This window comes from Onychostruthus taczanowskii, unplaced genomic scaffold, assembly GCF_017590055.1.
Source record: "Onychostruthus taczanowskii isolate IOZ18803 unplaced genomic scaffold, ASM1759005v1 scaffold6, whole genome shotgun sequence".
Taxonomy (NCBI): Eukaryota; Metazoa; Chordata; class Aves; order Passeriformes; family Passeridae; genus Onychostruthus; species Onychostruthus taczanowskii.
In genome coordinates, this window is record NW_024503679.1 from 13,152,351 (window position 1) to 13,166,069 (window position 13,719).

The 13,719-nt window shown below is 41.8% G+C and overlaps 1 protein-coding gene across 1 annotated transcript in view; it reads left to right on the top strand.

Moving 5' to 3' along the window:
• Positions 1 to 13,719, top strand: part of MCTP2 (multiple C2 and transmembrane domain containing 2) — a 100,086-nt gene that overhangs the window by 19,085 nt on the left and 67,282 nt on the right. Inside the window, exons 5-9 of the mRNA XM_041418621.1 lie at positions 332 to 408; positions 1,505 to 1,616; positions 3,497 to 3,532; positions 11,924 to 12,088; positions 13,340 to 13,470. Of these exons, the coding sequence (XP_041274555.1) occupies positions 332 to 408; positions 1,505 to 1,616; positions 3,497 to 3,532; positions 11,924 to 12,088; positions 13,340 to 13,470 (521 nt within the window). The remainder of the gene's footprint in view (positions 1 to 331; positions 409 to 1,504; positions 1,617 to 3,496; positions 3,533 to 11,923; positions 12,089 to 13,339; positions 13,471 to 13,719) is intronic.

The following is a 13,719-nucleotide window of genomic DNA, read 5'->3' on the forward strand; positions in this document are numbered from 1 at the left end:
AAACATCTGTAAGCACAAGTACCTGATTTTTGTGCAGCGTTTCATTATGCTGTCGTGTGGAGTATAAAGGAGCAGGCACAATCCATAGCAGCACACATGTCTCTGTTTACATAATATTAAGAAGATACTTTCAAAATGCTGGTTAAATATTTAGCTAAAAATACAAATTAAAGCAGGGAGATGGAAAGTGATCCCTGAATTATATCTAAGCTTTGATCTTTCAAATACAAAATTGAACTGAAAGGGCTTAAAATATCTCTTCTTTCATCGCCCGGGATAAAACTGGCTTATGATGTGAAAATTGGAAATATTTGTCTTATTTTGCCACCAGGTGTATGATCGTGATTTAACCTCTTCAGACTTCATGGGTTCGGCATCTGTGGCGCTCACTGAACTTGAACTCAATAGGTAACAGTTCATTTAATTAAAGGTTATTAATGCAGCTTAATTGAGAAACAGAGAGAAGTGGTGAAATGCTTTTTTTCTGGCTTGGAATTTTTCAATTAGTGAAAACTTATTTTTGATAGAAGAGCGGGGTTTTCAAAAGAAATCATTTGAGATAAATCTTCTGCACATGTTTCTATCCAGCCTTATGCACTGGATTCAAATTCAGCCAGGACAGAGCCCAGTTCAGGGACTAAGAATTTCTGTGTGCAGCATTGCTTAGGGAGAGCCACGCCAGGACAGTTTGTGGAGGTGGAAGAAGGAAGAGGGAGAGAAGGTTTGGGACCCCGTGGGGTGCCTTTCTCTGGGGCTGGGGAGGTTTTGCCCGGTTGCCAGTGCCCCTTTTCCAGCCTCCCCCTCATCCATCCCTGCCTGCAGCAGCTGCATCTGGCCCTGATTTAGTGCCGAGGCAAGCCCTGTGCCTTTTGTCTGCTGCTGCTGCTTGGGCTCAGTGTGGAGCTGGAAGCCAGGAATTCAAGTTTTAGTTGTTTCTTTTATACTCCCTTGCTGCGCGATGACTTTTTTGGGAGGGGGGGAAAATGAGTTCTCCCTGTTGTAGCTCCCGTGGCTGTTGTATCTGAATTTCTAGAAATGTTAATTTGTCCATGAGATAGTGCCACCAGGTAAATACCAGCATTCCTGTTTTCAGCAAGGGAACAGTCATGGAGGGGGTTTAAAAGAAGGCAGAATAAATATCTCTGGAGTCAAATGCAAACCATTAATATTAGAAGATTCACTTGGATGAGTTTCCCTGTCACTCTTCTGTGTAGTGGAGGTAGTGGTAACTTAATTCAGTGTGTACCTGCATATGGAGAGTTATGAGTAGTGAGCAGTGCTATAGGAGCACTGTGCTGCATTATTAAAAGGGGGGTGTATTTTGTCAGAACCAAGAAAGAACTCTCCAGATTTCCCATTTTAACATTTAAACTCAATATTGGGAATTTCAGACAAGAAGCTGAAATTTGCACAGCTCAGCCTGACCTTTAATAATCAACTCGAGTTAACTGGAGTCAATAAATGCACAACTTCTTTGTTTTTCTTTTTTTCTGTTGCCTTGTAGAACTACTGAACAGGTTTTAAAACTGGAAGATCCCAACAGTTTAGAAGATGACATGGGAGTGATTGTATTAAACTTGAGTCTAGCAGTCAAGCAAGGAGACTTCAAGAGAAATGTAAGTGGCTTAGGAAATCAAATTTATAGCTGGAATTTGTAGGGGGTAGAAAAGAAGAGCTGGCATAATCTGATTTACTGGGAAATGCCACCTTTATTTTCATCCTCTGAGACTCAATATTGAAATCGAGATAGAGCATAACTTTAAAAAAAAAAAGCCTTGTATTTAGCTGGGTTATAGCTGTGTAGACATTTGTAGCTGGATGCTTCTGTCTTGTCACTGTGGTGTGCTCTGTGTCCAGCACTGCAATGGGCAGGTTGAAGAAAAGCTGTTATAGTTCCTTTTTTTATTTTTTTTTTTTTACAACAATGAAACAACTTATCCATGTGAAATCTAAAAACTGAGCATGAATTATAAGACTTAAACTTCCCCAGTCCTGTGGAGGAGCACCAGGCTGAGAGGAGGTGGTTGCCTGTAAAACCCTGATCTTCCCACTGACAGTTTCTTCACTGAGTTAATTGAACTTGGCTCCTGATGCAGAAATGTAGTGATTAGTGATGTTAGAAATGCAGAGAAGCTGGGCAAAGACTGGGAACACCATAACTGAAGCTGAAAGTTTTTTTTTTTTAATTTCCGGTCCTACGTGTGCCTTTTTTGCTTCTATTTTTAAAATTTCCTCCTAGTGTTTTATACAGCGTGTACAGCACACAAATATTGGTGAACTAATTCTGCTCCTGGCCAGCAAGGGGTGGAGAATACCCAAGATCAGGCAGTTACTTGGACTGTCTTAAAAACCAGACCTAGTTTTAAACGTGTGTAATACATATTAAGAGAAAATATTTCTACAAGTTTTCTGCAAAGTCAAGTATGAAACTTGCTGTTTACAGCACTTTAGTGAATTATAGGTATGGAATTCCAGCCTGAATGGGATTATTTATAGAAACATAAATGCTTCAAGGGGCTGGAAAGCAAAATGAGAAGAAGCTAATATGGAATATCTGCTGTTCATTATTTATTTTTCAAATAGATGCCTTTTTGAGAATTGTAAAGCCTTAACTAATAACAAAGTAATGATAGAGTTAATTTTACTTCACTATGTGATTATTTGAAAGCTTAATGACAATATTTAAAATAATGGTGTATTTATATATGTCTATAATATGAGGTGGGTTTTATTTGGAATGTGAACTCCCCTCTAACTTGTACAATCAGCACTGTTGGCATGTGTTACTGAATTGCAGGAAGGGGTGAAGCAAAAATGTAAAGTTACTTTAGCAAAAAAGTCAGTTTAGTCAGATGAACCTCAGGAATTCTATGACTTTTTATTAAGGCCTGAGCTAAAGTGGACCTAGCCAGTGAAACAAAACTTATTGGTTTAAGTAGCAGCTTTTGGTACTCTTGGGTGCTTAGTTAACATTCAGAATGTAGATGATAGAAGAGCTGGTGCACACTGTAATTTTTTTAAAAGACAATGTTTTAAGCCCTCATATTTCAAATGCAGATTGCTCAGCCATTTCCAAAGGAGTCAGAACAGTGAAATAGCTCTGTCCACATTAGCACTTAACAGCAAGATGATTTTTTTCCCCCTTTTTAAATTAGCTTACTGTAGAACCAGATGGCACCAAAAGTATAAGCTATGTTTCTTACTAATGGCTCTGGGTCCCTCCACTTTTTATTCTCAATTACTTTTTTTTTTATTGCCTCTTTTTTTTTGGTGCAATGCAGGTATTTTGAGTTTGTTGATTGTTATGTTCCATGAAGCAGGGAAGGTAGATAGAGATGTAGTTGTAGATTTAGCCCTCTATTTTGTAATAGGTTTTTCTAACTCATTTGACAAGCTTCTGTTTGAATTATTTTACTAACCACTTTCCCCATTTTGTTCCTTACCTATTCCCTTTCCCTGGATTCTCTTTGGTACAATAATGGGGACTCATGAACAGAGATGGTCAAGTCGAAAGAAAAGAACTTCATCCAAGGTAATACTTTTTTTTTTACTTAAAGAAAATGAAGGTCCCCTCCCAAAATCTGTGCCCTCCTCTGAAACAGTCTAAACAAAGGAAAACTCATAAGTGTAGAGGCAACCTGTCACAATATAATGGCTGTGGTAACCTTTGCTTTTTTGATTTTTCTATTCATTGTGATGGGAAATTGCTGTTGTTTTCTAATTGTAGGTGCCGTGGTAGGGTCTAGTGGCAAGTGAATGTAAGACCCCATTCACAAAAAGCTGTAGAAAGAGAGAAAAACTTTCTGTACAAAAGAAAGGGGTGTAAATTTAACCAAAATGAGAGGAGCTGTGGAGGGTTTGAGTTGTTTCAGAACACCTGGACGGTGGTTGGTGTGCGAGTTGAACGAGGCTCTCCTGGATCCCCGTCTGTCTTTGGGGCTGCCTCTCACCATGGGTGGAATTTTGTGGGGCAGTATTTCTTCTGGTTGCCCCTGTGGATTTTGAAATTCCTTTTGTTCTTGGGATGGAGGCTGAGCAGGGAGTTTTCATTACCTCCATTGTAACAGGATTTCCAAGATTTGTGTGTTGCCACATGTCAGTGTAACTTGCTTCCCTTGGTCTCCTGTAGGATCCCGGCAGGCTTCCATTACTTTTATATTCCTGTATCATTTTTGCATTAGATTTTAACTTGTTCAGGAAACAGACTGTGGCTTTTTATGTGTTCTGTAAAGCTTTAATTTGCTATTGAGTAAATAACAATGATATAGACACTGCAAGCCCCAGTACCCAGCTTGAGAGTTGTATAGTCTCAGTCTCTGAAAAGCAGAATTTGGCTCTTAAGATGAGTGTGTTCTCATGATATTTTCCCTCTGTAACTATCGGTTTGTGCCTAAATAAATTGAATCATTAACCTCCTCTTGTTTTATTCATTACAACTGTGGTGTGCTGTGTAGAGGAGCCAACCATCTCAGGTACTGTGCCAGCAAGAATGTTTTTGTCAATAGAAGAAGTGCAAAGTACAGCCTTTGGAGCCCTGATTGCAGGGATATTGCAGTGCTTGGAGCAGAGAGCTGCCAGGAATGCCTGAATGCCACATGATAGATATTGATGGAATAACTGAAGAGCCTATCACTTCAGTTTTTAACTAAAACTCTGGAAATGACTGTGCTCTGGCTCGGTCAGTGTTGCTTGATCCCCAATTTTCTCCCACAGCTGTCTCTGGGTGCTGCTTGGCTTTGGGACCTGGGAAAGGGAGTTGGGTTTTTAAACTCAGGTTCTTTTTCTTCAGAGCAGCCAAAATTCTGTTTTGGTTGCTGTTACTGGAAGTTTTGGGGTGGTTGTTTTTCCATTTGTTTAGGTTTTTTTGGTTTGGTTTTTCTTTTTGCTTTTACGCAATATCTCATTGCCTTTTATATATTTTTTTTTGCATACATGTTTTTGGACCTTTAGCTGTCAGCCTTTCAGCTCTCAAGGCTCTGTCTTGTGCCTTACCACCTTTCAAAATAAAATTAAGAGATGCTGAAGTGTGATGCTGATTTAGGAGACATGAAAGTATTGTTTAAAAGGAAAAAATCTTCAACCCTGTGCTCTGTTCTGTTCCAGTCACTAGAGGGTAGGAGAGCTTCAATTCTTCCTAGGGAAGACACAGTTCATGCTCCAGTGTGATCTCTAAAGAAAACCTCTGTGACCATCCAAAGGCAGTAAAAAATATTTCCCAGCATGCGCTGGAAAAAATCTGACAAAGCAGTATTTCCTGGTTTATTGATTCTGCTACTGCACTAAAACACTAGTACTGTACATCAATAACCATCTTTAGTTAGGAAACTCTGCTCTGTGGAAGCAGTACTAGCAGTTTGTGGCAGAACATAAAGGCTAGGAAGAAAAATTGTGTGCATGGGGAATATAGGTGTCTAGGGAAGGCACAAGAGGTTATGGAAGAATAGCCAGAGAGTATGATGGGGTAGAAAACAATGTTGCTGGACGAGATAAAGATACAGGAATAAGGAGTGCAGGGGAAATGGAGAGAGCTCTGTAATGGGTACACAGGCTTGTCTGTTTTTTGGCTCCTGAGGTGACTCTTGTTGGGTGTTGTAGGGGGAAAACACAGTATACTTTCCATTTGAGCAACATCTAAATTTCCTCTCTCCAGGTTTAGGCAAATAAAAGTTTTCTATTGGAAATAATTTTCCTGGATTTTTTTTTTTTTTAATGTGCTGAACTGCAGCTGACCCCTATTGTAATATTTAGCTTTTCCTCTTCTATAAATACAGGGAAAATGATTTATTTTAAGGATGGACAAAATGAATATAACTTTCACAGCTGTTTTTTAATCTGTATTGCCTACATGAAAGAAATCTGATTATCCTCTAATTTGACCATTTTGTGTTGTCTTAATGCAGATTTGGCACATCAGTGTCCTAAATGAGTCTTTTCACATTAATCACGGGATTCTTGCTGACTTCCCAAATTTACCCCAAATGTTGATGGCATTGATACCTGTTGCAGCTCCATGTCAGACTGGCAGCAAGGCTCATGTGAGCTGTTGTGGATACTGTGCTCTCTTCATGTGTGTTCTCTGAGCTCCCTTGCTTTTTGGAGAAAGAGCTGCATTTCAGACAGCAGCAAAAACAGCATCAGCACAAGATCTCCAGTCCAGCTCCAGTAGCCTCATGGTCATTACAGGGAGTATGCAGAAAGGATTCCAGCAACTCAGTATGGTCTTTTAAATAATTTTGGAGCAAGAGCTGTTGAACTGCATGATTTAGGTGTCTCTTGATTATTACACAGTATATATTTTTCACTGCTGCTGGAAGGGAATCATTGCATATTTGGGCGGATTCCCCAGACATGGGCAGCACATTCAGATCCCTCATTTTTCATGGGAGCTGAGAACAGCATTGTCCTCCGTGGGAGCTGTTTTCAAGAGCATGGCTTTCTTCTTTTCCTTGTGGAGGGTGGCATTGCAAAGGGAAGAGGATGCTGTTAGGCAGCATTAATATATTCACTCATATCTGTGTATTGACATGCTCTCTCCTCTGTTCTGCTTTCCTTTCTGGGGCACAGAGGGAGTTGGTAGCTCTGTGCTGCAGCCCAGCATGCTGATGCTCAGTACCCTTGTTTGTCCCGGGTGGCTTGAGTCTCACCCTGGGTGCCCTGCACGCTCTTTCCAGCAGTTGTACAGCTGAATAACCTTTAAGTGTTGAACATCGAGGAGGCAGATAAGCAGGTCTGCTTGGGATGGATTGACCTGCAGCAGTTCAGTCCTGAAACAAAAGCGACGGAATTGCCACCTTGATAGCTTAAGCTGATTGAATAAATTGGCTGAAAGGCTGACCGGACCCAAGGGCTCCTCGAGCATCTCATCGCAGGGGAAAATCCCTCACTCTCCTTTCTTCTTTTTTTTTCTGTTCCTGTGTGGGCTGTTAGGTTTCATTTTTGTCTGCCTCATTGTGTTTGGCTCTCTCCCCCAATCCCCCGTGGGCAGCGCGGAGCGCGGGGACTCGCTCGCCACAGGGTCACACGTCGTGGTGCCAATCTTGTGTTGGTTCACTTGCCTTTCCCACTGCCCTCTCCTCTTTCCCAGGGGGAAACTGCCTCTGCAGAAATGGTTTCTCTGCCTAATGAGGAGAGGTCCAAAGAGTCCTCCTATTTGTGTGTTGTTGTTTTCTCAAATGGCAAATTACGTGGCCCAGTTTTGACGTTGACCTCTTCACAGGGATTGCAGCAGGCTTTCTGTTGTCCTGTCTCATCCTTTTAAATGAAAGATGGGAGAGATGGGCTCACTTCACACTTGGCCACCTCGCCGTGTCATTTAAATGTACAATTTTTCTGCATCTCTTTATTGCTTCAAAAACAAGTTTGAACTTGGGGCATGTATGTGTGTGTCAGGAAAAGAGACAGATTTGAAAGCAGCCCTGATGCACCAGAGGGGATTTGCTGGGTGCCTATAGAGGGAGATTATGGACAAATGGAGTTATCAGGGAGACTGGAGCTCCTAAAGGATTTTGTGAAGCTAGGTCAATGAGCCGGTTCTTTCCCCTCCAAAGCTCTGTCATTCTTGTTCAGCTCCTGTATTTGGCTCTGTGAAGGCAGAATATAGCCCACCTGCTCATTCTTCTTTTTTAAACCAGAACCAGAAAGTGATAAAAAATTGAAAGTTGATGTTAGAAAGTTTTATATTCATTTTGAAACCAGGAACAAGATTTTGAGAGTGGTGATGTGAACACTGATTTTTAATTTTTCTGTTGAGAGCTATGGGAATCTTTCTGGGTAAATTTTTCTCCCTTTCTAAGCAACTGGGAGAAGAACCATCTTCTGGTCCTTTTGTGGCAGGATCCTGCTCTATGACCGGGCCATACTTTTGCTTCAGAGATTACTCTTTACCTATCTGATGAGATACAGTCCAAAATCTGCAGTGGATATGGGTTCTTAAACTGAAAAATCATGTAGTTAGTTCTAAGGAATAAGGATCTCTGGATATTTTAGTGCTTATTGTCTGTTTTTTGTTGCCTTTTTTTTTTTTTTCCCCTGGCTGGCTTGTTTGAGGGATGTCTTTAGTTCCAGTTTTTATCCATTTTACAGCAGTGAACTGCTCATAAAGGCAACCTTTATGGTGTTACTGCTTATATGTACACAGAGCCCAGCCAAAATCAGAGCTCTAGGATGTCTAGAGACAACCCTCAAATTTTGCTCTCAAGGCTACCTCGATTTCAGAAACGATGAGGGGAAGGAATAAGCAAGTTTGTCCAATGCCTTGTGCTTGGGACATGTGCCAGCTTCCATCATAAATCATGTGTTTTTTAATTTCCAGGCACCTTTACTTGGGTCTGGGATGTAGCCAGAGTGTGAGCAGGGAGCTTACAGGAAAATATAGCAGGAGAGGCCTGAAGGACCTGGCATCCAGTGTGAAAGCCCAGCTGGAAAGGGCTCAGGTTCAGCTGGGGAGGAGCTGCAGTACCCAAGTCTGGAGGCATCAGTAGCCTGGGAGGTAACAGCAAAAGGAAGAGCTGAATAGATAAAACACTTCAAAATTGTTACTGATTAAGCAGTTGTGTCCTCATTTCCTGGCCAGTTTGGACCAGAGCTTTGGCTTTTCTGGTCTCTTTGTGAAGGCAGGTTAGGAGGCTGGTTGGAGGCAAGGAAGAGTATTTGGGGTTTTTTTTTTTGCTTTTGTGAAGGCAGGTTAGGAGGCTGGTTGGAGGCAAGGAAGAGTATTTGGGGTTTTTTTTTTTCAGTGCTTGTTTGCCTGAGTAACTTTGTTGGACTAAAGGCTGTGCTCCTCTGTGCTCTGCTCTGCAATAGTTTTGCCAGCTCAGAGGGAGGCTGTGAAGTTGAATCAATTAGCTCTGTGTAAATCAGTTTGAAATGAGTAGGTGTGGGGTATCAGAGAGGAGGTAAGTCTAAAATAAATAAGGTAATATCATTTTCTTGTCACCTGGGAGGCATTTTCCATAGTGCAGGCTTCCCTAGGCAGCACTAAAGTTGACTCATTGAAGGCCTGGGTCTGTGGGTCTACCACACATCTGATTTTCCCCAGACGTGCTTCCTTCCAGAAACTGTGAGTGGAATCTGAGACACTGCCTGTTTCACTGGGGTTTCCATCAGGGTGGTCAGAGGAACAGCCTGCCAAATACCTGGGGAGGTTGGAGAGGTGGCCACAGAGCAAGCACAGAGGGGCTCTTTGGTGCTGCGAGGCACAGGAAATGTGCCAGACCTGCTGAGCAGACTCTGTGGGGGCGACCTGGGCATGTCCAGGAAATCCAAAGCATTCCTCATGTGCTGTGTCTTGCAGGGGTGTAAGACAAGCAGCCTTCCCATTCTCAGTTTGGAGAGAGCCCTGTGCCAGTGGCAGGGCTGGACTGGGGAAGCTGTGGGAGCCGTGGAGCCTGCGTGGAGCTGCTGCAGGTCAGCACCGTGCCCTGAACCATTTGCAAACATCTTGGCTCCTCTGTGCAGTGGGATGCTCTCAAGTGATGCTGGATCTCATGCAGGTCCTGTTAGCTGGAGACCAGCACAGCCCTGTTCTGAGAGGAGCACAGAGCAGCTGCACAGCCAGAGAAGGGGGTGCACGAGGCTCTTTGCTTGGGGCCACCTGTTTTGGGAGGTCAGGGTTGGTGCATTGCAATGCGTTCCAGTAATCCTGAGTGCAGGTGCTGATTTTTCTAGGGGCTGTGTGGGATCCAGGCTGGTTTGGGTACCTCCCAACAGTCCTTTGAACTGTCAAGTCAGCAGCTACAAGGGTGGGGTTATGTGTGCTGTAGAGCTGGGGTAGGAAGGTCCCCAACGCTGAGTGACTCCCTGAAATACTGGCCTGGATGAAAAAAAGAAAAGAATCCAAGTTTGATTTGAAAACTGAGTGATAACAACTGTCTTTCGTGTTCAGCCTGGGAGCTTTGAAGAGAGCTGGATGCTTTGTTTTTAAAAGAAATTGTAACGTGGATAATAAACTTCATCTGTTTTTTATTTTTTTAAATTTTTTTTGTGAACTAACATCAAATACCTCTTCCTCCTCCGAGGAAGGAGCAGGAGGGGGAGGGAAAATCCTTGCTCCTAAAGCAGCGAGTACATCACATCAAACATGACTATGTTAAATACTAAAATGTTCAAAGTACAAGCGAGATAGATAAAGGCTTTGATGGGAAGTGGATATTTCCCAGGGACATTACAAGCAATAATCCAGATGTTATGGTGTAATGCAATGAGTGTCCATGGATAGATGGGGAGCTCAAGCCAAGCAGCGCCTGCTGTAGGCCTTAGCCCTCCACTCCCATGCTGTTACGCCATATGGAAGCAATCTCCAGGCCCCCTTAATAGCCAGCTTTGGATTCCATTTTCACAGGGCTCATAGAGCTAAGTGGAGCTGTTTTATGGACAAGTTAGATAGAAGCCTTTCCAAGATAAACATCCAATTCGAAATTAGGACATACCAAGCTGCAAAATTATTTTAGGGCATATTTCATGGAAGCACTGCCATTTTTCTAAGGCGATTGCCAGACTGTAGAATGCCCTTTGATCCCTTGTGGACATTACTCCCTTTTTTATAAAAAGGATTTTGAAATAGTTGCAGTGTTTAGGGAGGAGTATATCTGCTGGGACTTTGAAGTATGTCCATGGGAACAGTCATGCTTTAGCTTTTTGGCCCAAAAGACGAACTTTAAAAAAAAAAAAAAAAAAAAGAAGAGTAAAGAAAAGAAATTACATTGCAGCTGGATTTATGAATCAAAATCTCGTTTTCTTTTTAAAGGTAGGAATTTTTACCCATTGTGCCAGGACAGCCAAACAGGGTGTTTAAATAGAAGTATATTAATATGCTTGTGGGATTCAGAATTCGATATTTTAACCAGTAAAAAGCAAGTAAAAAATTTGTGAGTTCACCACCTATGATTTAGGAATTTTGTTGCTGGGTAATTGATCCATAAAAAGTAATCTTCAGACATCAGGTGCTTTTGCAATCGTTTTATTTAGCAACAACATTTCTTACTTGCTTTTAAAGCTAACACGTCCTGTTTTAAAGTGACTTGTGAAATCTTCTCCTCCGTCTTGCTCCCACCTGTACATGACATGATTGAAGCTCCAAAGTGTGGCGAGTTAAAAGTTGCTTCAGGAGAATAAAATATGGCAGGATTTTTACTGCGGGAAGAAGAGTATAGCCTTGAGTTTTAATGTTTCCAGCTCACTCCCCCCAAATAAAGGCCTATTTAATCATCCTCTGTCCAATAAAATATTGCCAGTTAGCAAACTGTTAGCGCAGCCGTGCTGCAAAAGATGAAGCTGCGAAGGTAACAAATGTGGCTACCAGGTAACCATAACTCCAGATAAAGAGCCTGGTGGTGTCAGTGTTTTTTCAGCAGGCATCAGTATTTTTGATTCGTGGGCTCAGTTTCTGGAAGCAGGAACAGCAAAGTTAGCAAAGAGCTAAGGTGGGAGGCTGAGTGATGGAGGAGGTGGAAGATGCTGCTCAGCCTTTCACCTGGCCGTGGGCTTTACGATCCCGGGCTCCCCAGAAAGGACAGACCTGCATTTTATGGACGTAGCTGGAGAGGTTTTAAGAGTTTACTTTAGTTTCTCCCCTGTTCCATTCCCATGGCTCTCCTGTGCCTTTCCCTGAGCCAAGGTACCAGACTGCTCTCAGTGCCTGAGGTTTGCTCTTGCCACAGCTCAGCCAGGATAGCTGAGCTGACTTCTCTGGTGGTTTAAGCAAACCCTGCTGGTTTTGCTGTGATATTGAGCACTGTCCCTTCACAGGGACCGTAGGACAGTTGGGCAGAAAATCCATAGCATCCTACTGCCTTCCGTTGCCTGCTTACCCTTAGGGGAACCATGGTGTCCTTCTCACTCCTGGTGTGCTTTCATAGCTCAGTTAACGTGAGCATGAAAATGTGTTTGGGTCTTGAAGCATTCCGTGTTGTGCCTTGCTTTTCAGTCGAGTTTCACACGGAACCTGCGGCTCTCGGAGTCCCTGCGCAAGAACCAGCTGTGGAACGGGCTGGTCACCATCACCCTCCTGGAGGGCAAGAACATGCCCAGAGGGGGCTTGGCAGAGATTTTTATTCTCCTCAAACTGGGGGATCAAAGATACAAGAGCAAGGTAAGTATTAAGGATTTCCTTAAGTTGTCTGAAGTCAATAAGGTGCTGGAGACAAGACCAGAGCATTTTGCTCTGTTTTGATGCCAGTAGAGAAAGAGCAAGTTAGGAATATTGTGTGTTATCAGTGTTTTGTGCATTTAACATATTTATCATGTTGATGGATGTTTGACATTAATATGAAATGAAATAAAGTTACATGCATCACACATGTGTTTTGTTCTCTGCCAATACAGAAGTTGGGCTTTCAGTGCTGAAAAGTAGACCTAAAATGGTTTCCAGTTCAGGGAATTATTAGTCTTTTAAAGTACTTTTCTTGAAAAATATGTTACATATTGCAGAACTTGCCTCCCAAACAGATAAAATGCTCCGTGGTTTTGATATTAATTTTTATTCTTCTAGGCTGTTTTTATCTGCATACAGTTCAGTTGTATAAGAGTCTAAGAAATGAATGAGTTCCCAAAGATACACATTTCATCTGGAAAATCTAATAAGAAGAAAGGCTATAATTAAAATAATACTCTTTTGAGAGAGAGCAAGAGCTCTGCATGTCATGAACTGGAAGTGCAGAGGAGGAGAAAACAAACCTCCTCCTGTACAAAATGTACAGAGCAAGTTCACAGAACATAACATTTGGATGTAGGCGCATCTGAAACCTGCACTCTGTCCCTCACATCAGACCTCAAACCAAGGTCATGATATGTTTTTTATTTAGAAAAGTAGTTTTGAAAAATAACAAATGGCTTAGTTACTTTAGAATAAATAGATGTTATCCCCCTTACAATCCCTTTTTATGTGTCTCTTTAATGGTCCATAGATGTGTTGTGAATCTGCAAGGCTGAGCTGTTGCTTAACATGGACGGGTGAAAAAATACTTCTTTGGGTTCCTTAATGCATTCAAACCTGTTTCCAGGTGATTGTCCTCAAAAGGGTTGTTCCTGATTTCTTCCAGGGTGTGATGGTGAATGATGACCATGGAGCTGGTGGGGTCTACCTTGTATTTCAGAATTTTTCCAGCCATTCATTCAGATAACAACTGTATATTTATTGTTATTGAGAGGGAGGAAAGAGAATATTTAGGAAGATGAGACTGTATGTGATGGGCTGGGAGCTTTGGTTGGAATGGCATTAGTACTTGATGCTCTAAGATCCAGCCTTGTTCTGTAGAATTGATTTCTTTTTTCTTCTTTTTGATTTACTGTGAAAATAAGTACTGTTTAAGAAAAGTAAATATTATAACTGCATGTTTTCTAGACACTGTGTAAGAGTGCAAATCCTCAGTGGAGGGAACAGTTTGATTTTCACTACTTCTCTGACAGGAAGGATATGTTGGACATTGAGGTGTGGAGAAAGGATAACAAAAAGCACGAGGAGCTTTTGGGAACGTAAGTTGGGTTTCAGTTAGATTTTATTTTTTTGGGGGGAGGTAAAATGGGGTAAGTACAAAAAATAAAGTTGTTTTGATTATTTTTTAAAACTAATCAATTTGTTTTCATTACTAGCATCATAATGTATTTTTCTGTCCTTATGCCAGTCATTTCCAGGTTATGTTTAGATTATGTTTATTAAAACTTAGTGGGTAATCAACTAGCCAAAATCTGAATACAGAGACACCTAAGCTGTCTCTAAAACCT